At 40.4% G+C, this 24455-nt stretch overlaps 1 protein-coding gene across 1 annotated transcript; it reads right to left on the bottom strand.

Moving 5' to 3' along the window:
- Positions 1–1463: 1463 nt before the first annotated feature.
- vgll4b (vestigial-like family member 4b) lies at positions 1464–22110 on the bottom strand. The gene is made up of 5 exons (XM_053315162.1): positions 21714–22110; positions 14693–14927; positions 4323–4593; positions 3809–3926; positions 1464–2976 (listed from the first exon to the last, which is right to left on the bottom strand). Exons 1-5 carry the CDS (start codon positions 21793–21795, stop codon positions 2720–2722), a joined length of 963 nt encoding a protein of 320 aa, XP_053171137.1. The 5' UTR covers positions 21796–22110; the 3' UTR covers positions 1464–2719.
- Positions 22111–24455: the final 2345 nt, after the last annotated feature.

The following is a 24455-nucleotide window of genomic DNA, read 5'->3' as shown; positions in this document are numbered from 1 at the left end:
GCCAACTCAGCACTATGACGATCATCACTCTGCAATGATGAGCCGATCGCTAAACATGCCGAGATGGTTTTGAGATCCGCAGCTCTCATCATTAAACAGAGCCTGTCCGGAGGCTGTCCCGCTATAGATGTTTGTTACCATACTGATATTAATGGAAAACAAAAATACAAAATTGTAATAATAACAATAACAATAATAATATGGAGTACAACTGACCCAGCAGTGAGTGTATAGTGTCTATGTCCGTTACTGACAATGAACAAAGTAACAACTAACGTCCGAATGAAAAGGCTAATAGTAGTTAAGATTGAAATGCTTAAAAACACTAATAGATACCAGCTATTAAAAAAAAACAAAAAAACAAAGAAAACATGCATCTGTAAAAGCATTAGTTTACCCTTCAAACCTTGTAGAAATCTACCAAACCACAGTGTGTAGGAGAGGGGAGGGAGGGATAGCGGGGTGTAAGCCAAATATAATTACAACACCCGTGTTCAAAGAGTTACAAAAACAAAGGTTTGTTTGAAGAGATCTGAATAATCTTCTCTCCCCCAGTCGAGAAACAAGACTCTTTTTTTTTTCAACCACAAAGTGACATACGACTTCTATCCCCTCATCACTGTCAGCAGTTAAGCCTGTGAAACACATCAAAGCACATTGTTCAGCAAAGCCCAACCTTCAACACACAACAGGTTGTTCGACTGTGTTTTCAGCTCTGATCTCCTCTCGTAATGACCGAGATGTTCCACACCGCAGTGCGCTGATTTGACAACCTGACTGTGCTTGTAAAAATCAAATGCAACCATTTGACACGATTTGCACACCTGGAGTAGTTTGTTTGTTTTTGTTGGGAAATATATATATATGCCAATATAGAGCATTGCTGCTTAATCAACAAATTAAATGCATTTGCTCACAGCCTACAAGTAGAGCTGTTAGGGCTGGGCGGTACAAGAAGTTGATATCCAAATATAGCTTCAATTTTGATTACAACTTGATTATTACCCCACATAATTTCAACACATTTACATGGTGAAAAAAAGGTAGGTGAAGAAATAAATACTGGAGGTGAACCTGCTTGGAAATAAAGTAAATATTTTGTGCATGCACATATAACTTTGCTACATTTTTCTTACACTTTACTAGTGACTTACTAGTGACTTTAGTCAAACCCACAGAGATTAAACATTACAGTCATAGGCTTTGGGGATGGTGTGCAGGGAAGTGGTATTATATGGTAGCTGGGAGATTACTGCTCCTATCAGTAACCATGGTGATGGATGTTTCCTGTTTAAGGTGGAGTGTGGCCAGTGCCTCCCACCATCTACCTGTTTATTTATACTCTCACCCTTAATACAGAGCCCTCCACAACTGCAAGTATGACATCATGTGAACTCACACTCTGTAGTGAAGTGCTGGTGAGGAGGGATCAGTTTAGTTAAAGGAAACAACCCAGGCTTCATCCATCGTTTAGACATTGAACTAGTTTCATCGTTGGATACCTTCTTTTTTTTTCACCTCAAAACAAAATATATTTTTATTATCTAAATGTTTCAATTTGTTCACTTACCTTTTCTCAGCATGTTTGTCTTTAGTTAATGACTACACTAGTCAATATGCAGTGAGGAGACATTGTATCCAAATCTGTATTATGTTTTATATCTCTACTAATTCCATACTGCCCAACCCCAGTGATATGTATTTCTATTTTCTCAGAAATGCATTAATTAATAAAGTGGCTTGTACTTGTGTATCTCTGTCAGTATGAAAATCTGCCTAGGGTAGTTTTTCAACAAGAGTTAATGGAAGATCAAATAGAAAAGTTGGATAATATCAGTTTGTGTCAAAATCAGCTGTATCAGTCGCAATGTGTGCAGTGCCAGGTTACAACACTGGCATGCCATCCTTTACCCTCTACAGCAGTAGTGCAAATCAGACCAAGTCAATCACTTAAGTATACACATACAGTAACAAAACCACCAGAACACATACACAGGAGAGAGATGGCACAGAAAAGATGGAGAGAGAATGAAAGAAGATAAAACAGGAGGAGGGGATTACAAAAAGGCCTCTTTTGTCGTTTTGTTTTTCGAGGTGGGCAGAGATAAACATCAGTGTCTGAGGTTTCTTTGGTAGCACAGTCAGGTGGTTTGTGATCAGTTTCTCCAAAGAGTTTCTCGCTTATCTTTTTTTTCTCTCTCAAATGTCGGGCATCTCGTAACACAGAAGCAGTACAACAAAACTACTGTTAAAGAAACAAACAAACAAACAAAAAAAAGAAGAAGAAAAGAAAATTAATAATTAAAACACCACCTTTCCTTTCTCTCTTTATGTACATATAACTACAGACACTTGCTCAGCTCCAAGCTTGACATGCAGGGGTGATGAATGATTGGAGGGAGCAACTTGATGCTCCGGTCGAGTCCCAAAGTTGAAACCTCATCACGTTACTGAATCTTATCTGGCATTCGCATACCAAAGGACAGAAGGAAAAAAACAATAACCATGTTGTTATTGCTTGATTGATCCTCTATGAGTGCATAGAGAGGTTAGAGCAGGCTTTCAGAGTTTTGGATGTTTTTAGCAGACCAGCAGGCAGGCATTCCCTCTGGGATGCTGGTGACGGACCAAAGTGACGGGGGTGTTGGTTTTGGAGCTGGGAGGACTGGGAGGGAAGGGGAGACAGGGGGGAAAAAATCCCTCTTAAATCCCTCCTCCTTCAGGAGACCACAGAAGGGGAGTGGTTGTGATTGACCATGTGACTGTCGGGGGAGGAGTTTGGGCTGCTGCCGGACGAGGAGGGACTCCCCTTGTTTTTGATCTGATGCCAGGTCTCACCCAGCGCCTTGGCGAAATGGTCGTCCACCGAGCCTGTGATGGACACAGAGTTGGTGGCGGCAGGTTCGGGCTCCTTGTAGTTCTTCCCAAGGCTACGACGGAAATGCTCCTCAATCACCGGGTCACAAGCTGTGTTGGCTAGGGGAGGGAAGACAGAGGAAGGAAAGGGAAAGTTTTTAGGTCCTATATTGAAAAGAAAAACTCCAGAGCTCACAAGTATAATGGTTTGTTAGAAATGTATTGTTTAACATCAGTTTAAAGATTTGGTACTGTGCATTTTAGGTCAGTGGAAAAAGACTTACTCCACTTTTTCATTGCAGTTTTTTAAAATATTAAATAACGGTTTTAGATTCCACTGCTAACCTCAATGAGATCATGAGGATTTTGTCTAGGATCATAAAAACAGCCACAGTAGAGTTATCAGCCCACAGAAAACATGACTGACACCCATACAGGATAAATAAAACAGACGCGTTTGGCTGAGGATCCAAGTGACAGTGAAGTACAAAAATAACAGACAGCAAACATAAGGCAGTAAATAAAACATGTTGAGGCCCCAACACAACAATTGGTGCGCTATAAACAGAAACTCTGAGACGTGCTGACAGAAAAGTCCATCATCAGTTATATAAGTCAGTCTGAATGTGGCGACTATGAGCTGCTGTTCTCTCTGGAGGGGGATTTGCACTCGTGGGGAGGTTTGTCATAAACTGTACTGGATGGGAAAAGAGTTTGTTTCCTAAATTATATCCACTTTTAGGGAATAATAAGCTTCATCATAAGTCTTTTAGTATTTATCAGTGTTAATAGTATTGAGATATTGAAGCAGTCTACAAAATGTCATCACTTTGTCTATCATGTCTCACTGTTACTGCTACAATAAAACCCAAGTACTAAATAAAAATTAAATGAACCCCAATGTGGAAAGATCAGAAACCATATGTTTGTTTATCTGAATGTGTACACTCACTGTTGATTCTCCTGTAGTTGTTAGAGAGGCTTGAGCAGCCATTGTGGGAGACTGGACAGTGAGACAAGTTGCAGTTGCGGTTGTTGGCTGGGGCGCATGTGATCACTGACGGACGATTCTGCAACACAAAGACGCAAATTCAATAATTACAGATCATGAATAATAATCACAAGTTGCTGGTCAAAAATAAAACAAGATATCAAGAGTAAGTACAAGAAGAGCAAAACTAAGTGAGAGCAGAATGAAGGATGCAGAAGAAAGTTGGAAATACTTAAGAAGAGAGATCAAAGGGAGGTTTGACATTTAAAGGAGAGAGTATGACTCATAAACACCAAGGTTTTAAAACATTTTCAGCCAACAAGCCAAATAGCAAATGTATACTTTCCACTAACCAAGAACCAGACTGATGAAATAATGTTAGTCATATGTTGTGGGGGAGACCTACCAGGGTTGAGGTTTTACCCAACAATTTAAGAAAGATATAAAAGCCAAAGAAACAAGATGTGCACGTTACCTGCTGGCGTTCCACTGCACTGACTGTGTGTGGCACTGTGGCCATAGCTGCTGTGCTGCTACGTGCAGACTCCACCATGCTGTTCTTGGTGAGGGCCAGCGGCTGGTCCATGCTGGCTAAGCTGGCCAGGTGGTGATGGTGGTGGTGGTGGGCGTGGCTGTACAGGTGGTTGCTGTGGACTCCCAGAGCACTGGGCACCACCACACGCTCGATGGGGCTCCGGCTCTGGTCCTTGGAGATGGGAGAGCTGCGATAATCTCCGTTAGGTTTCCTGGGAAACAAAGGAAGACATGTAATCATTTACAATGAGCATTGCTACTAGGACTCTGCTGCACTGCTACTGTGTGTTGAGTTGGAATCCTAACTTTATTAGTTAGTCTAGTTTCAAACTGTTTTTATAGTAATTTAGGTAATACATAACTTACAATATTTACTAAGAGTGATGGTTGAGCTCAGTGAGAAGAAAAGGAAAGGAAAGAGTGCAGGCTGATGGAGTGGGGAGATGGAAATGGAAAGAGAAAAAATATGAACAATGGAGAGATGAATAAAGACAGAGGTAAAAATGGGCTCACAGAGAGTGAATGAGATGAGGGAGAAAAGAGGGAAGAGAGACAAAAGGACAATTTCTAAATGGGGCTTTGTGTCAAACACTGCAGTAGCTATTAATACTGACCTCACTCTCATACACATACACACACACACTCTTGGTTCTCAAATTGCTGGAGTGTCTGATAAGACTTTGGTACAAGCACATGCTCGCAGACACGCACTTGTCTCAGAAGGAGGAAGGAACACTCTCCTAACTTTATCCAACATGGATTGACTCCAAACTTATTCCTGCACAGAGTGGCAAACAGGCACGTAGTTCAAAGCTCTAAAGTGGTTTCCTCAGTACAGCAAATCAACTTTATCTCTCCAGTGAGCCTGGAGCCAGCTGCACTCACTGCTGTCGAGATGAAAACTTGGAAAATCCTGTAGTGCTGTTGCAGCATAGATATTAGGGGTGTATAGTTGTTCTGAACAGGCAGAGTAAAAAAGAACAACCATCACAGAGAGGGGAGGGGGAAATGCTGTATTGTTTCATTACTGAGATAACGGAGATGCGGATATTTCAATAACAGTGTTGCACTTGGTCAGTGTTACAGGTCTCTTGTTTGTTATTCTGACTGCAGCCACAATACATGGTAAACAGTCGTATGACCGCATGCACCAAATCATAATATCCATACGGTAACTGTTTGGGACGAATACACGTTCTGTTACACCACTAATAGATACAGACTCATGGATATATTTAAAGAGCTAGACACACTGTCGGTACTCAGCCAACTAATCCCAGTGACCAGTAGCATTACAGCAGAGAAAAGAAATCCCCTGCCCAAAAACTTGTCCCATAGATTAACATTTGTAAAACTTGATAGGACATCTCTAGGGGTGTATTGTTGTATAAGTCAAACTGCTCAAAGTTTGAGTATTGTATTATGAATTTATAGCATGAAAGTTGTTATTGTGAGGATGGGGCCTGTATGCACTGAATATGAAAGGGCATCATTTTGTTGTTGACATCTCCGCTATTGTGTTTTTTTTTAAACTCTTTTCTTACTTCCCTTGACTTCTTTTCCACAACACGCTGTCCACAACCATGGGCTGAATACTAACAGTGAAAGAAGGTGGGCTGGCCACTTGCTTTCCATATGAAAGAGAATTACTTCCCACCACAAAATGAAATCCCTCAGTCCTCTCCAAACTGTGAGCTCATATTTTAATCTTAGAAAAAAACAGAGATAAGGATAAGGGTTTAAAGTAACTACAATTTAACACAACACAGACTTTGGCTTTTTTTCCCAGCACACACTCTTGATGATAATGACTTAGTTAGATGTGTAGTGAAGTGGTTATGGCTGATACTGTGCACACTTGCCTGCAGTTTAACAGGTAGCAATTATTTTGCTCAGTGCGTCAAATGTGGTCTGTGGTCTGTGTTTGAGTTTGTGTGCCTGTGTGTGTGCATGTGTGTGTGTGTGTGTGTGTCCAACTGTGTATTACACCCTTCCTGCAGCTCCGCTTCCCTCCCACAATTTGAGGCCCAGTTACAGGGAGCAAAATTCACTGTGCTCACCTCTCACTATCTCCTCTTTTCTTTCCCCACATGGATACACACATCATTTCACAACTCAACACATATAAACACTGAACTGACACTAAGGAATTGGAAAAAAGCGATCACATAAAGATGACATAAAAAGCTCCCCTCTGACTTTGGTGGGTAGACTAGGACATAAAATTCCCTCTTTATTCTTCACCAGACAGTGTGTGGAGGCATTTCACCAACCATGTGGCAACGTCTGAATGAGAAAAACATAACAACGGGCTCTAAGTGAAAATACTGCTGCAACCCTTTAAGGTTTGTTTGGATGCAAAACAACAAGTCCAAGCAAACAGTTGTAGATCCATGTGACCAGGCAACCTGACTGCTGGGTCAAGCATCTGGAGCCCACACAAATAAATAAGTCTCCACAGAATACAGAGAGGGAAAGAGGAAGAGCTGAGGAGGAGGAGGAGGAGGCGGGGGGGAGCTACATGTGAATGGTTCAGACCTCTACTATAAGAAAGAGTGAGGTCGGTAGTTTCCTTCGTTTGTGCCGAGAGCTTACATTAGCACAGACCCCCCCCCCCCCTCTCTTTTTTTTCTCCTCGCTTTGTCTTTTCTTTTCTTTCACCATCAGCAGCAAACTTCCTGAGGGTTAAAGAGGGAGAGACTTGGCAGAGCTCGTATGAACCCTGTCCGACTGCTCACCAACAAGATTTTATGTTTTCTCATAGTGATGTCAAGTTTCAGTTCCATTCTTTGTCAAATAGTAAAACATCTCATGCGTAGTTAAGTTAATCACCGAAATCTCTCACACATCGCATAAAATGTTAAAATTATTTCAACAGAGGCAACTTTGAATCATCTGCTACAAGCCAAACTCCTGCTGTATGAGTCTGTTATCTTCACATATAAACAATCCCTCAGTTAGCAAAGAGGCCAGATAATAAAGCTTGCTGTTTCTCCCCTCCCCTCCCAGCAGCTGGGTCTAGAGTTAGGTTGTGGAAGTTGTTCCAAACTTTAATCATTGCCAAATAGGCAGGCATGCCCACATCCTCACACAAGAGGGGCCGTCGCAGGAGCCAGTGAACGGGATCAACAAATCGGACCAATGAATGGCGTAGCTGTCGAATCCTCCGCTGCCCCCGCCTTCCCCTCGCCTGATTGCCCACCAAACCCTGGACCGCATTTCATGCCAGGGATCAAGCATTCAAAACCCACCCTGTGCCTTTGTCTCTCTCACTCACCTCTCAATTATCATTAGGGTCGCAGCTGGGAACAGAGGGAGGATGGAGACGGCAAGGGTTTGACATGAGACATGGGCATGGGGGTGGTGACAAGGGGCAAGACAGATGCACAAGAGAGAGGGTTGCCAGGTTAGGGGCTAGAGAAGAGGATAAGAGCTAAATGTGGGAGAGAAAGAGAGAAAGAGAAAGGAAGACAGAGATAGAGAGGTTGGGGGGAGTGAGAGAGGGAAAGAGAAAGCATTTGAAAAGTAAAGATCTTTGAGACTTGGTGATACAAAGCATATAGGGAGACAAACTAAATTTAAAAAAGAGGTATGAAAAGTGGAGATTTGTAGGGGAAAAAAGACAAGGGAAGACATCAGGGGTGCAACTCGGTGCTATTTCACCATAAATGATCACTTGTTATTGCCTCTCTTGACTCAAACAACAATACAGATACAGCAGTGTAAAGAGCTGCACTGAGGAAGGTCAGAGAGAGAAAAGGAGAGAAGCTCAGATCTAATAACAGTCGTACAAATGTGAGAGAAAGCAGTCAACTGTACAGAGGCCAAGTGGGCATTATAACTGCAAGCTTCTCATTTATATCCTGAAACTATTGATTTTGCTGACTGAGATGAAAACCATTCCGACAGATTTGACCAGCTGTGGCTAAATGACATAACTTCACTCGGAAGTCCAAACGTCAAAATGAAACTCTCCACTTCTTAAAAGGAAGTCAGTCAAAACAGAAACGACTGAGTCTCTACATTTTGGAGATCAAATTGGTTTCCTAGAAAGAAACTAGATTCTGTAGCATTATATTTAAAAAGGAAATATTGAAATATCTGGTTTAAATGTTCAGGAGATGGTCAGGTTTACATCTAAATGATCATGATTACTTTTTCTTATTAGCCAGGTAGCTAGTAGCTGAGTGTAAATGACATGTGAACAGTAATCAGAGACTCACCATTAACTCTAAGTGGACAATTATATGCTAATATTAATAATTAATGATTCATAATGGGTATTGTTACGTAGCATTTTGGCTGAAGTTGTGATCATTAACATTTAACACTGTGGTGTTTCTGTCTTCTAAGCCAACAAAAGCTAGTCACAGTTCTGAGTTGATTCTTATTGATTTTTAGAAAACACAAACACTTTAAAGCACGAGGTTCATGTCTAAATGATTATGAAAATGTAACCCTGGTGAATGTAGTTTGTTTTACTAATAGGATTTTCATGAAGAATGAAATAATCAAATTTTCATCTAATAGAAAACAAAACATCTGAAAATTCTAATAGTTTTATCTTTACAAATTTGTTTGTGATGGCAAATCATGTTTGAAAGTTTAAAAAATATATATATATATAGTAATCCTGGATAAAGCGGAAGAAGACGCTACGGTACGGTACGGTATATATAGTATGTGAGCCTACAGAGAGTAGTAGATGATATCTCAGGCTGACAGTGTTTTGAAAATGAGAACCGTGTGACTGACATCAGAAAGGTCTGCCTGACACAATGAAACACAGAACAGATATCAATTTGATTCTATTTTACTAGACTCTGGGTTATGTGCAGCCTGGCATTAGTGGTAGTCGCTGTGGTGGGCACTCACTGAAAGATCCCTTCATTTAAACCCAGCGAGCCCAACCCTCAATATATAAATGATATAGTCATATATCTTTAACAATATTACTCTACTCTCATCTGTCATTAAGTACAGCCTTTTAAGTAACCATTCACATGACACCCTGTCTTCAAGTTAACCTCAAGATAAAGATCATGACTGTGATCATGTGTTTGAATGACTTAAAAGAAAAAAGAAAAAGAAAAAACAGCTGTAGGCCTGTATTCTTGTAAAATCTGAAAACTTGTAATTTGTTTTTGCTGGCATAACTAGCAGCTTTGTATGAGCAAACTTGCCTAATTGCCACAATGGAAAACTAAATAAAACAAATATAAACATGTGAACTGGTGACTTCAAAAAAAGAAAAAGGTCTGGTTTTTAAAAGTGTGCCAGGTTTAAATCTATAGAGACTGCTAATTTGGTGAGTTGGTTATATTTTACTTTGAGGCAAAGATAAAAAATTCAAGGCTCTTACACACAATTGTGTTCCAAAGAGAGAAAACCTCACTACAAATCATAAGCTGGGCAGAGGTTCATATCCTACTCCTTTAAGAAAGAGAGAAGAGAGAGAAGAGAGAGAGAGAGAGAGAGAGAGAGAGAGAGAGAGAGAGAGAGAGAGAGAGAGAGAGAGAGAGAGAGAGAGAGAGAGAGAGAGAGAGAGAGAGAGAGAGAGAGATACACACAGGAAACATCTGGGAAGAATCAGGGTGTAGAGAAAAGACAAAAAAGAAAAAAGCAGAGGAGGATGAAGGCTCAACCACAGGTTACAACCATGCCCAAACTGTGCGAGGTCTGTAGAAACCCACAAAATGAATATATATATAAATATATATGTGTGTGTGTATAAATGTATATATACATACACACACACAGAACGTGAGCCACAGGGCTTACGCGGACTATGTATATAAAGTACACAAACATCTCAACACAGTTTATTCTGCTTAGTCAAGGCTTTGGTAGTGGGACTGAGCGGAAGTTAGCAATAATATTTGCATCCTTTAAAATAGACAAGTCAAAACCTAGAGGAAAAAGCCCTTAACAGATGTAATTTACAGAGTATAATTTGTAGTTATTATGTTATAAATTAAGTAATCATCCTTGACATACATATTTAATACAAAATATCAGATAAAGCTATGTTAAATGGCACATAATGCTTAATTTCTAGGCAATCAACAAAAGCTTTTTCCCCATTTCCTGAACAACTCTAGCTGCAGATTTTCAGCCATGCAGAAAAACTGATAGATATCAGGCACATATTTGCCAGTTAACTGACTGTAGAGAAAGAGGACTGAAGAAAATCCTTTGTTATCAAAGCTGAGGCAGATCGGATATGGGACCAACCACAACAAGAAGGCAGAGAAAACAACATGTGAACACACACATACAGACACACACATACACGCACAATGAGAAAAAACAGACACACACATGCTATCCCTTCTTTCCTCACATGCTCACACACTACATAAATAGTCTCATGTAAAACAAGAGGGTAACAATGACTTCATCAGCTTCGGCCACACACACACACACACAACACACACACAGACAAAGACACACACACACACACACACACAGACACACAAGACTCTTCCTCTCTCTCTCATTTTCTCCCCATTTGGCCTCTGGAGAAACTTCCATGAGAACGACTCACTGATGAAGTTCCCAGTAGAAAAGAGCTGCAGATGTTGTATGCTACACTTTTTCATACTGCAGTAAACTAACTTATTTTTAAACAGCCTGGTTGTGCTTTTAGCTCCTGTGATCCATCATCTATAAGAGTAAAATAGCATAAATGCAAGTGAAACGTTACATACTACTGTAAAAGAATGAAGCTTGATTTGAAACCTGTTGTTCACACATGTCTGATTTGAATAACAAAGTGAAAATAAATGGCAATTCAGTCTATGAGGCTATAAAGCACGACCAAAAACGGGAACACAAAGAAAGAACAATCGCTCCTCTTCATAATTTGGATGTACGCTCTGTGTCTAGGGAAATTAAATCATTTCAAACATGAACAAAACTACTTCCCGCTGAGTCATGTGTAACCCAGCTGCTGTGAATATACTTTCCTGAAGTTTGTTTTCCCTAATTACATTACTAACACCTAGACAAAGTATTTCTCTGTGAGAAATGAAACAGCTGAGCAAAAGGACTGTTATACTGGAGGATCTACAACTGCAGAGTGGCGGGCAGGCGAGCAGGCAGCAGCAAGCTTCCAGCCCGCAGGCTCCAGTGGACAGGATAAGGCTTCTTTGTTCAAGACTCCTCCTACTCCTCAGAGAAAATGAGAAAGTAGCCCCCGCTGCCTGACAAGGAGCCCAGTCACTACACACACACACACATACACACACACACACACACACACCACACACACACAATCACAAATGGGCAAGCACACATGCATGTATGGGCAGCACACACAACACATGTGCATACCTGCACAGACACATGCAGACTTGGTACAAACATACAGATAACATTCACTATTGAGCCTGACACTTTATATTCAGACGTTTTTAACGTGCCATAAACTTTTATTTATTGACTTCAGACTGAACAAACTGAAAGACTTTCATGAAACACTAAGACTACTTGTGAAAAATATATCTAAAACTACATTGTTAAATACGCAGGCTATCTATAAAGGCAAATCAACACAAAATGGTGATCCCCCCCCCCCCCCAAAAAAAAAAACCTGTGCCTCCCCCTGACTTCAGCTTGTTGTGATTGGGCACAAAAGAAAGCTGATCTTCATTCTACATTGCCCAGCCCTGAGTCTGAGGTGTCAGGTGTCTGTCTGTGTCAACACTTTACTGAAAATATGAGTGAACTTACAGACAAAAAAAAAGAGCCAACTACAAGGACCTCAACAAAAACACAACTGATACAGCCAGCACACAGGAAAACTGCCATTCAAACAGAAACAATGAAAAAAAAGTGTTTTTTTTTAAAAAAAAAAAAAAAAAAAAGAGAGAGAGAGAGAGAAAGAGAGAGAGAATGAAAACAAAAGCTTCCAAACATACAGGAACAGTCAACATTGAGTAGAGCAATCAGCCCAGACAAAAAAACAAGCTACACAGAAAGAAGCAGCCAGCAAATTCAACAGCTAGAATGGTGTCAGATAACCATCTGTGGACATCTGAACTGTGTGTTTACGTGCAGGTGTGTGTATGTGTGTGTGTGTGCGTGCGTGCGAGGTGTGTGCGTGTGGTGGAGGGTTTGCAGAGTTTCTTTTTCTGGTTTTCTCTCCAGTTTTTTTTTTTTCCCCGAGAACCAAGTCCATCATTTTCAAATTAAGTCTAATCACTGTTCCTACAATAGACAGATGAGTTAAATGAAGCAGAAGCCTCACGCATGTTAAAGACGAGCTCACTGTCAACTTCCTGACACTGTTTTCTATACAGGGTGTTTTACTCATTATTTTTAGCTAAATTTCCTCTGTAACAACAACCCATCATTCTCCACTTAAATGTAATCATGGTTCTTCGGATGAGCACAACAGTCTAAAGGAGAAGGAACATTTGGAGAGGCTGACTCTGACTGCAGGATTCAACAAGTCACTCAGCAGCTACCTTTGCCAGGGGAAGAAATGCCCTCAGAGAAACCTGAAATTAAAGACTAAAAATAAGACACAGTTAGGATGGCCTTTGTGACTTAAAGCCCTGAATTTAACTTCAAGTTGCAGCATGTCAACTAGCAATTGACTTTTTTTTTAGGTGGAGATTAACCTTAAAGTACCTTGAGTCAAATGACTTCAAGGTCATAATTAAAATGAAGATTAAATAACAGGATTACCGCTTATCACGGGTTACATCTAGGAAATAATCATGGTACAATGAGCAGTTTGAAAAGCTTTAAATGTCACAGGCTGCAGTTTTATTTGCACTCAATCTATTTCTGACTATACAAAATGGCCTCTGCAAAATGGCTGCATATTGGAGCTGAGACAAGGGAGTTGTGATATCAACTGAAAGCTGATATGATTTTTTTTTTTTTAAAGTCCCATTGTACTTTGGCAGAGCAACTGACGAAAGAAAATCCAACTTGTAAAACAGGAGTCGAATTATTCACTTATCAATGTATGCAGAAGTAAACCACACGGTGAATGAAAAATGTACGGTGTATAGTGAGAAACAACAGAACAATACACAGAGTGGGAAACGGGATCTACTGTCCGGTTTCCCTGAGAAGTATAGTGTTAATTCTCCCACCACTCACACATCCATAAGAGAAAACAAGATGACTCTGCACAAATGTCAAGTCGCACAAGCTAATCCTTTGTTATGCGAGCACAGTCACAAGATGAAGGGAGAAAGACCCTTTTCCCTTGTGCCACTGGAACCACTTGATTCAACGGTCACAGAATCCTACCTGTAACACAATCTGCACGGAAATAGCCCGCCCCTGCCACACAGGCAACTCAACATTTGTGCAATTACTTCTGTCATGTGCAGACTCCCCAAGTAAAAACCATAAATCATCCTGGGGAAATAAAAGAACCTCTCCGATTTATAGGCCATTTATTGATCTGAATGCTGCTCTGAAGTTTTTACTGGCGTTTAGACACTTGTGTTATTTTTGCTGTGACTGGATTGGAAAACATTATAATTTCTGTGAGTTCAAGCTGACCACAGCTAATGTCATCTCCAAATAATCATACTGCCAACGACCATTAATTGTGAATACTACCTGTATTTTAAGTAGCAGGACATATTACTAAGAACTAGCATGCATGCAATAACTGCACAGCTCTACCCAACACCTCCCTGATGGTCTCTGCAATAAATAGCAATGGCTAGAGTCCCATGACTGACTCAGTCGAACTGAGAGAGAGAGAGAGAGAGAGCTCTGACTCCACTGCCCCTGGCCCCAGCAGTCCATCGCCACCAATCAGAGCTCAGGAATCTCTGGAATCTTTGGAAGTGCGAATGTGGGAACGTTGAAGATGTGAGTAATCTTTCTGTTGTGCAGTCCCTGTTTCCAAGCTTACAGAGATCTGTGGCTATAAGGAGAACACTGCGGACACAGCTAAACCTGGTGTAGCACCCTGGAGTCCAAACTGGGACATCTGAGAAAGCCTGCCTGTGCACAACTTCACCAAGAGAGGAGCCCGCAGACACACGGCCAACAGAAACACTTACACCATTTTCTTTTTAAAAACTGAGCTTTGTATGTGTGTATGTGTTTCTAAGAAGAGAGGGGGGTCTTCTTCACTGGCTGTTGTGCGTTTGTGTGTGAGAAACAGAAGATCAGGGACAGAAAAAAAATAAAAAGGTGATGCAATACAAAATTGAAGATCCTTAATTTACGCTTCCATTTGAGGAAATGGACATCTAGAAAAACAACTCAATTGCAAGGCCTCCATGATGGATTTATTAGAATGTGTGTAAGCGTCTCAGTCGGTGTACTCACAGCTGTGCAGCAAACAGTCGGCTAATCTTTGCCACATGCTCGCTGTCGTCCATGTCGCTGTCCCCCTGGTCCCCGCTCAGCTTCCTCTTGGTGGGGCTGATGGGAGGAGGACCTGTCCTGTGGCTGGAGATGGAGGAGGAAGAGGAAGATGATGACGAAGAGGATGACGATGATGAGGAAGACGAGGATAGGGACAGGGACTGGAGTCTGGGGTCCCCCCTCAAAGCTGCTTCACCTGAGGAAGGAGGGCAGAGAGGAAGAAAAGAGAGAGAATGACTATTAGTAATTCTGAATATTTGAGGAATAATTCTGAAGTTTGAAAAAAAAAAAAAAGCTTTAAAAACAAATTTTAGGATCACGAAACATGACAGACTGAACTGAGAGTTGTGCTGTGGCCTTCAACTCGTGTTCTTACTCTTCTAACAGAGTGCTTACTCATTAATATAAATACAGCAACAAGTTATAATCATGTTGTTTTCAAGAAGAAGGCAACTGTTTTATTGCCAATTTAAACAAGTTTACCACAAAAACTGCTTCATCACAGTGAATTTACTGTACCGGCAGTGTTTCAGCTCAAATTTTGGATTTTGTTGACTTATACAGTTTGCTGAGAGAGGCACAAACCTCTGGCATGAGCAGAGGAGTAGCTGGTTAGGAATGTTTTGGAAGAAATAGTTGTGGATGGGTTCTCCATGCGTGTGTGTGTGCGTGTGTGTGTGTGTGTGTGTGTGTGTGTAGTGTGAACTATTTCTCTCTCTCTGTCTCTCGACTTTGCTTTCCTCCAGTCTTGTCCTGGTACAGAAGGCCTACAGAGTCTTCAGTGAGTGGGAGTAAGAGCAAAAGAGAATCAGGAAAACTACCACTGGCTCTGTCTCAGCACGGGGACTTTCCACTGCTCTGGCTTCATGTATCTGTCTGATTTTTCCCAAACAAAAACATACAACCTAAACTAAAACTCCCTATTCCAAGTCATAGCTTTCACGATAACTACCGAGAGAAATAACAATTACTCACTAATGCTGCGACTCCAATCTGCTGCAAAGTAATACCAAGTGATTCTGTATAAAACCATATTAAATTTATCAGTATTAGGATTTATCAGCATTTATTTTGAATATCAAATACAGAGTGATAATCAGATTTTACTCAATTCAATAATATAAAAATCTAGGTTAATATTGGATTTCAAATATGATTACCAATGCATTACTGCCATTACTGCACTGTACTGTTTATTGTTACCATTTCTGGGTTCTGGTTCCTATGAACCACAGTCGTCTTGGATGAGGAAATCACTTTTTGGATGCATAAGGATATAAAAACTGGGAGAAAACCTGTTCAAACTGAGCTGAAAATAATATGATTCAATCATTTAGAGGGCAGCAGCATGCAGCCTCACATGATGTAATAGCTTTGTAATGTTATAAAATGTTTGCTCTGTTCCACCAATGTTCCTCTATGTATGTTCAATCTTAGCATGGCCTCCCAAACACAGCAGCACCTCCTCCCCCCTCTCTCTCTCTCCCTCTCCCTCTCTCTCTCTGGCATGTTCCTGCTCGCCCCACTGTGTACCATGGCAACAAGGATGACATCATTATTTTTGGCAGGACAGAGGGATGGCAATAAAAGAAGAGCAACTGTGACACCGGAGTGCCCAATCAGGATCCAGGGCACATAATAGCTTATCAGAGGTTCAGGAGTGAGGCGCTCAACAAGTGGTGGATCTGCAACTGTTTCTCCTGCAAACAAGCAAGACATTTGACCATATGGAGTCAAATACTATTGACCTAACTGCTGCACCACAGTGAAACTAATTGAACAAACTGACGCTCGGTTGACTTTACATTCATGTTGCAATAAGTCTGATATTAATGGGGGTGATGATGTTCAGTTTTTTTTGTTTGTTGAAACAGGTTTGGATAGGTTTTGATTCAGCTCCAGTCATTTTGGAGATTGTAGTATCATTTGTACATTATGACCTTTTATGAAAGCTGGATTCAATTCAGGGTTGTTGGATTAGACTGCATTAGTTTTAGCTACGCATACAAAACTGGCAACTGAGTGCATTTATTTCTTTCAACAGTTGTTTCTCAAGTGTTACACATGTACTTACTTACAGTATTTGTCCAAAAACCAACAGAATGAAATATAGAAGTCAGCAGAAGGACTGAATAGAAGTGACCAAAAGGGACTCAGCTGTACCCTCAAATCTGAAGACAGATGGGAAAAAGCAATGTTGGCAGGTACTCACACAATTTCTAATAAGACAACTTTCTATGCTACACACAATTAGCTGCAGCTAACGCATAATATAACTCACAATATAGTGGTATATACATGTATCTACTCTACACACCAGTCTTTGTTCAGGACATACAGATCATTGTAATATTATGATTATTTTTCCCTTTAAACCAACAATCAGAGGAGGGCAGGCTGTTACACAGAAGTAAAACTCCACTCTATCCTTTCCCCTCTCCGCTCTCAGTTCATTAGGTTGACATGATCAAAGCCTATTTCTCTTGACACAACTTCAAACAGTTTGGAATCAGGATGAGATTGGATTACAAACAGAGGTGAACCTCTCTCTCTCTCTCTCTCTCTCTCTGCACTTCCCAGTCTCTCCCTCTCTCCCTTTCCCCTCCAGATACTTATAAAAGATGAGTCCAAACTTGTCCTCTTCTCTCTCTGCAAAGCTGCAAAGTGATTATTTTTGGCTGAGTTTCTCAGTAACCTGAACATGGCCCTCTGGGGTTGCTTTTATTTTTCAAGTCTATGGAGGTTTTTGTTCTTTAAATACTCAAAAGGACATGTTACAGTGAAAAAAAAAACCCAACTCTTCCACAGAACTTCTTGTCTTTGTGAACTGAACTTTTAAACCGGATGTTAGATTGGTTTGATCTCTGACAGAGAGAGGAAAGGAGAGCAAGACATGCAGACAAAGAGGGAGAGAAGTTGACAAAAGTATGCGGCTTTGAGGAGGTTTTCAACCTTGTTTATTTTCTACTGCTCAGCAGCAAAAAGGGACAGTCAGCATTCCCCTGAACCCCTCACTGCCAGGCCTACAACTGATAGCAGCATGACACAGAGAGAGAGAGAGAGAAAGGGAGAGCTGGAGTGAGAGAAACAGACAGATGAACCAATGGACAGAGAGAGATCTAAAACACTGCTGGACTGTCATAAATATCTTCAAAATGAGTGTGAGCTCAAATCAATCACAGACATTTCCAAAAATATATTCAACACCATCGTTTAATCAGATGTGTTGACACTGCTACTATTTCTTTTTTTTTTTTTTTTTTTTTTTTTTTTTTAAGTTCAACACTACATATGATTGGAAATGTTAAATAAATCCATTGTCACCAATAATGATGTTTATGTTATAATGTGATATTTCACTGGTCCCCCAAAGGCACACTGGGAATTCTGAGTTTGCCACAGAGTTGCAAAGTGGGAAAAACTATTTCAGGCATTCCTGGTTAAAAGTCCCATTCATTTTTCCCGCAGATGATGTTACGTGACTCACAGTTGGAGTGCTTCTACCGTTCAGATCGACATAAACTCTCCTGGTTGAATATACAGTCCAAAAGATTAGCTACTGTGCTAGAAAACTATATTAAAGCTTCAATAGAGACTTTCACTACAACTCCTGCGGTTGATTTCAGCACAAAACATCCGAACTTAGAGCTTAAAATAATGTTACATGCATGACTAGCAGTAAAAGGAAGCTAAAGACTACAGTGTTGAGAAAACAGACAATACAAACTACAACTTAAAGCAATTCACTTTAAAATGATGTGTCAATTTTATATGAATTCAGTAGCTAGAGCACCATAATCATTGTGCTTTTTAAGTCCATACCCCTCTGATTCGCACCTTTAATTGGCTTCTTCTCCATGGCAACATCGGCCTCATGGGTATTAGGTCATTACTTTTCAGAGACTAAGTCAAATTTAAACTGATAGACATAAACCTATATGATCATTGTCCTGTGTTTTTATGTTAAGTCACTTTTAGGATATCATTTAAATGGGGTTAGACACTAGATGTAGGAGGGATACACTTTCATAATCTACACTTCAGCATAAAATAATTGTGTCCTTCTGTCCAGACAGGTCACTGATGTCCTTAAGGCTAGCTATATAGTATACTACGACTACTACTACTAAATCTGTCACTGAACTGAGATGAGTTTAGATGAGATGATGCAAACAAAGATATAGAAAAGGTGAATCGAGGAAGAAAGATAAGAAGCAACAGATATCACCTTTCACATGTTACTTTAAACAAACTTTGTGAGGCAAATTAAGGACAGAATCAATGTTATCATAACCTGACTAATAGATCAGGAAAAGGTTCAGGAACCTTTCAATGTACTACAGCACATGAACACTTACGTCTAATTGTCAAACTAATTGTCAGGTAACGTTATTCATGCACCAAATAAGTCACAAAAAGGAAGTGGATCAAGATCTGTGTATTTACATTAAACTGTCAATGGAACCTCTCTATTAATCATCACACATCACTCCATGATGTAAAAGATCCAGTCATTTTAAACTGGCCACATATTTACACACTTACTTGATCAGGGTGTGGGTTTACGTGTATTGCAGGAGATACTGGTTAACTGTCCCACCTACATTTACCAGAAAACACTGGTGACAACATCAGTGGAGAAACTTTACTGAACTGAAGCTCTCAGGACAGAGCACCAGTATTAATGAGTATACACATGTGTGTTTGTTGGGGAATGTATTTGAGTATGTGCGTTCATGCAAACAATAACAAGCCAGCACCCACTCACAGTCTCACAAAGCTCCTCCAACCCCTTCTTGGCTCAACATGTTGGAGCATGAATAGCTTTTCTTTCACTCTTTTTACTGATTGCCTGCCCTGCCCCCCCCCCCCCCCCCCCCCAACACACACTTTTTTTTTATCTTGGTGTTCTTATCATGAAGCACATGATGGAGTCAGATTTGAGCTAAGTCAGCTAAAAACACACACAAGTAGGACCAGAAAAACAAATAGATAGGACTAACCCTGCAGAGATGTGCCTCCACAGAGAGAGAAATAAGACATTGTGTTTGAAACATCATGTCAAAGAGGCACCCAGAGGATACACGAGTATAAAAATACCCCTCCCCTCTTCACTCCTGTAATTTACTTCACTGAGTTCACTGGGTATGAAACCTGAGGAAGATGACACAGTAAAGCCTTGTGATTGGATTCAATCCCAGGCCAGTGGCACTTTTATCTGTTACGCTATCTCTGCACAGAGTGAGCTTTGAGAAAAGTGTCACTGGAACTTTACAATAATGACATGTGTAACCAAAGTCTGCAGCAAAACTTGAAAAGTCACATGCCAAAAAGCAACAATCTTACCTGCAGTCTGCCAAACAGGAGTTACAGCAGCACACTTTTATCTTCAAAGCATTAGTAACAGACGAAATACAACTAATACATGCTTTAAATCACTACACAAACCATCTTGTGCTTGTGCTGCTAATAGTACTTTCAGTAAAAGTCAGCCTCAACACAGCAACTCATCCCTGCATTTGTGATGTTTCCCTCTCCTTATTCGATAAATGGTGCTTGGCCAACTGCCAAACTACCTCTGTGACCCTCTCTGCCAATCTGCAAAATGGTTTTTACTCATCACACACTTTTAATAGGAGTGCTAATACAAGTTCATTATATGCAGTAGTGTAGAGAGGAACTGCTTACTCTGGTACAGTAGCAGTGGAGGAAAGCAGGTTAATGCACAACATAGTAGGACAAAAAGAGATGAGAAGAAAGCCACATGATTAATTTATCTCTCAAATGCTTTCCTGTTTTGTTGCTGCCATTTTTTTCTATTCTGTGTATGTCAGTCACAACCATGAATAACTCTTTCCTACTAATAATGTGTTCAGCCACAATCCTTATATTTCTACTTGGGTCTTTTGAGTATTCCTTGCTCATGTAAAAATCTGAAAACCTGGATCTCTGCTGGATTGCTACACACTTGCTTGTGGATTAAGTAAAGAAATGGTTTCTTTCAGTGCTGGTGGGGTTATTTCTACATGATCCACAGAGAATCAGGGTAGTACAGAGAGAGAGAGAGAGAGAGAGAGAGAGAGAGAGAGAGAGAGCTTATTTTTAATCACTAGAAAGACTGGATGATATTGCACGGCCTGACATGAAAGCACTAACAACAGAGACAGAAAACAGGCACTACTCCAAAGTCGGCCACTTTGCATAGATATTGAAGCCCCGGCTCTCTGCCTTCATGACTAACTTAAAATTGTATGTTGCCAATGATAAAAAAAAATAGAAAATAACACTTGTAGTCCACAGTGAAAAGAGGAGAGCTTATCAAACTGACACAGGCAGATATTGAAATGTTTTACAAATCACAATAATCAGTGTCCTTCAGGGAGAATCTGATTCAACTAAAAAGGCAGACCAGAAAAAAAAAGAAAAATAACCAAAAATACCTCAGTGTTACTAATGCAGAAGGCTGATATGAATAATAAGAGAGCAGGAAGTCCAAATAATTGTACAACTATTTAACTACACAGTAGCCTATGAGTCAACCATAGGAGAGCTATGAAATTCACACATGGCTTACAGTCTGTTATTCAGCCTTTGATCTCAATCATTAGCCAGGGTCTTCCTTTTTTCAGGGGATCCGTCAATAACACAGACAAATGATAAGAAAGGATTATAACATAAACTTCCACTTTTTTCAGATAGCGAGCAAAGAGTCAAATAAAATGAGAAAAGAAGCTATTTTAACCTTTGAAAAGTTACTAAGTGGTATAGGTTTGTATCAATAAATCGTGTAGACATTCAACAAATCAATATGGATTCAAATGTAAAACTTTTCTCTTCTAGGTATGTATTATATTTTCATAAAAAGCTTCGACGGTATCAACAACGTCGCCAGCGTTCAACTTCCAACTTCCAACTTTTACAAACAGTCGATTACAAACAGCCACAAAAAAAGCCCCCCCCCTTCAAAAACCCCTCATTTTACCTTCGTAGCAGAGAATGCCAATGTTGTTGTTCATTTTGTCCAGGTACTGGTAGTTCAACAGGTCCATTTTCGTGAGTAGCATTTATCGAGTTTTTTTAAATTTTTTATAACAACAAAAAAAAGACCAGCTTTTTTCCCCCTATCCTCTCAAGCGACGGTCAAAAAGCTAAAAAAAAAAAAAAAAAAAAAAAAAAGGCCCAGCCTCCAACTTTTAGTTTTCTAGAAACCCTCTTTAATGACTAAAAAAAAACCCGCGGAGAGAATCGAAACTCCTCCAGTTGCTCTAATTAGTTTAGGATATATGTCGTTTTTGTTTTGAAATGCAGGTATAAATGTGTCGCGGTGACAAAGAGCAAAGAAAAAAAAAAGAGTAGCGTCAGTTCTCCTCACAGCCAGCTGTAAGTCGACTGCACTGACACGCAGGCTATGCTTGGTATGACTCCGCTGCTGCACCACTGCTTTCCTCTGCTGCTCAGAGAGGCGCACTGGGCATGCTCGCTAAATCCCTGGAGCGCCTCAAATATCAGGGATGTTTTACGCGCAAGATCAGCCTCTCCAAACACATCCAGAGAGAGAGAGAGAGAGGGGAGGGGGGAGGGGGGGCACAGAAGCTGCAGAAATCCCGTATTCGATTTAAGTAGAATAAAATACAAGTTTAAAAAAAAAAAAGAAAGTATCACAAGTTATTATGCAACAGTTTTGCCAACATGCCCATGATTGTTGACGTAACACAGACGTACAGGGTCCCCTAGTAGGAATATAGAGCGGATGATTAAAAGAGATTAAAAGTGCCATAAAGGTCGCTAGGCTATATCATGAGGTGTGAGTCGCTGCAGGAATATTATAGAGCTATAAAGTTTGATAAGCTACCATTGATCTTTATGTGAAGTAAAGCAGTGTTTGTTTATAGATACAGTATGGAGGTAGGAAAATGAAGCAAAGGAGAAGAGTGAAGGAAACCTAAAAAATAATGGGAAGGACAAAGATACACAAAAAAAGTGTCAATAAAGATAAAGAACTCATTCATATGTTGTTTCTATTTCCCTACCTGGCATCAATTGTGGTTTCCCATCAGTCTACCTTGTTCTCTATGTGTTAGGGTCCACACAACAGAGCAGATATAATACAATATATCTGATTGTCTGATTAGCCAAGCCCTCAGGTTTAGAATAGTCTATGTGAAGTAAGATAAACAGGCTTGTAAATGCTTTAAGTAGTTTTACAAATGGCAGGGAAACAAACTTCAGTGTGCTGGTGTTGATGAATATAAAAAATAACCTCTAGTGACGTGTTCTTAGTTTCAGAGTGGTTCTCTCCTGCCCCCTGGTGGACAAGATGGGTACTAAAAGGACTGGTGTGGGGAAAAAAGGTAGGAGGCGAATGAGATGAAAAGGTGGAAATGGGTGTAGATGATTTTGACTGTCATCACATTACATGGTTAGTGTTGACAGACTGGAGAACAGTTTCCTCAGGGTATTTGACTGAGAACATAATGAGCAGGGTGCGGCTGTGCTTCAGAGGGTAAGTTGACACTCACACATTTGCCATGCACAAGTACATGTTTTTGTGTGATACATGCCCACAAACACACAGACCAGGAAATGAGCAATGCCATGAAAAGCTCAGAGACAATTACCTGTTCTCTCTGTGACGACCCCTCGGCTCCACTAGGAGCTCCTGTGTTTTTTGCTTTGTTTGCTGGTTTTTCTTTGTTTTACAGGATCCAAGGCAGAGCAGAGGTTCATCATCTGCTTCATTGAACCACACCTGGGCCTGGTGTGGTTCTGTTTAAAACTGGCTGTTCCACGGCATTTCCCACTCTCTTCCCCTCGCACTGCAGAGCGGCTGTTTTGTTTTTGTTGGCTGACACACATTCACACATCCATTCATGTCTACAAAACTGATTACTGACTTCCACATTTTTTCCTGTTTTACATTTATTATCTGTAAATAAATAATTTCCCGTAAATGGTAAACTCATCTGGTCTCCCATATTTGCCGCAGCCTATGAGCCGGGCTGTGGCATCTCATTACAAACTAGAAAGATAAGGCTTGGTTTTTAATATATTTTCAAAGCAATAAAAACAACTTCTCAGAAAGACACAATGTGTGGATTGAATGAAAAACAGCCAAGCAAAAATCTCTGTAATAGTAGTATTATTTAATAACAGTTTTTTAAAAGAAAAATCCACACCTTTCAAGGTCATACTGCAATGACCTAATACTGTAGCGGCAAGCAGGACAAGAACAAAGAAAAACACCAAGTGAGATCATTAATTGTGGGAAATGTCAAGTAGGAGGAAGTTTGGATTGGATTGGTGGATTTACTTTCCTAGCCTCCATGCAGTTCAAAAGCACTCTAGTATAGACAAAATTGCCAGCAGGCTGACCGTGGCTCTTTCAATCACGAAAAGAGATGACTCTCTGACCTCTGCCTCGCTAAACAGGCCTCTCCCAACCTCTAACACTGGATTAACAGACTAATACAGAGGACCTTACCCCCTGTTTCTCTCCCCTTCTCTCATTAACACCCACACTCAGCCACAACCCCAAAACAAACACAAACACAGTACGTATACATCTATACAAAAACACTGATACACCTACCCAACCCTGGTTCACAAACACACAACACATCTTAACAACCCCTCCTTTCTTTTCTGTACACACAGGCACACACACAAAAGCTTCCCCGTCCCTCCCCATGGCCTCCCCCTCTCAAGGCAGCTCAGTTTTTGTCTT

Source organism: Scomber japonicus, chromosome 3 (assembly GCF_027409825.1).
Source record: "Scomber japonicus isolate fScoJap1 chromosome 3, fScoJap1.pri, whole genome shotgun sequence".
Lineage (NCBI taxonomy): Eukaryota > Metazoa > Chordata > Actinopteri > Scombriformes > Scombridae > Scomber > Scomber japonicus.
The sequence above is the reverse complement of the archived record's forward strand: the minus strand, read 5'-3'. Positions and strand labels throughout refer to the sequence as shown.

What these genes read in the sequence shown, in the direction of transcription:
- vgll4b (XM_053315162.1), bottom strand. Translation starts at nt 21,795, where the DNA reads ATGCTACTCACGAAAATGGACCTGTTGAACTACCAGTACCTGGACAAA. An exon ending in TGGCATTCTCTGCTACGAAG is followed by an intron (nt 14,928 to 21,713) that starts GTAAAATGAGGG and finishes CTCCTTCCTCAG; the next exon opens with GTGAAGCAGCTTTGAGGGGG. An exon ending in CAACTACAGGAGAATCAACA is followed by an intron (nt 2,977 to 3,808) that starts GTGAGTGTACAC and finishes TCCCTCCCCTAG; the next exon opens with CCAACACAGCTTGTGACCCG.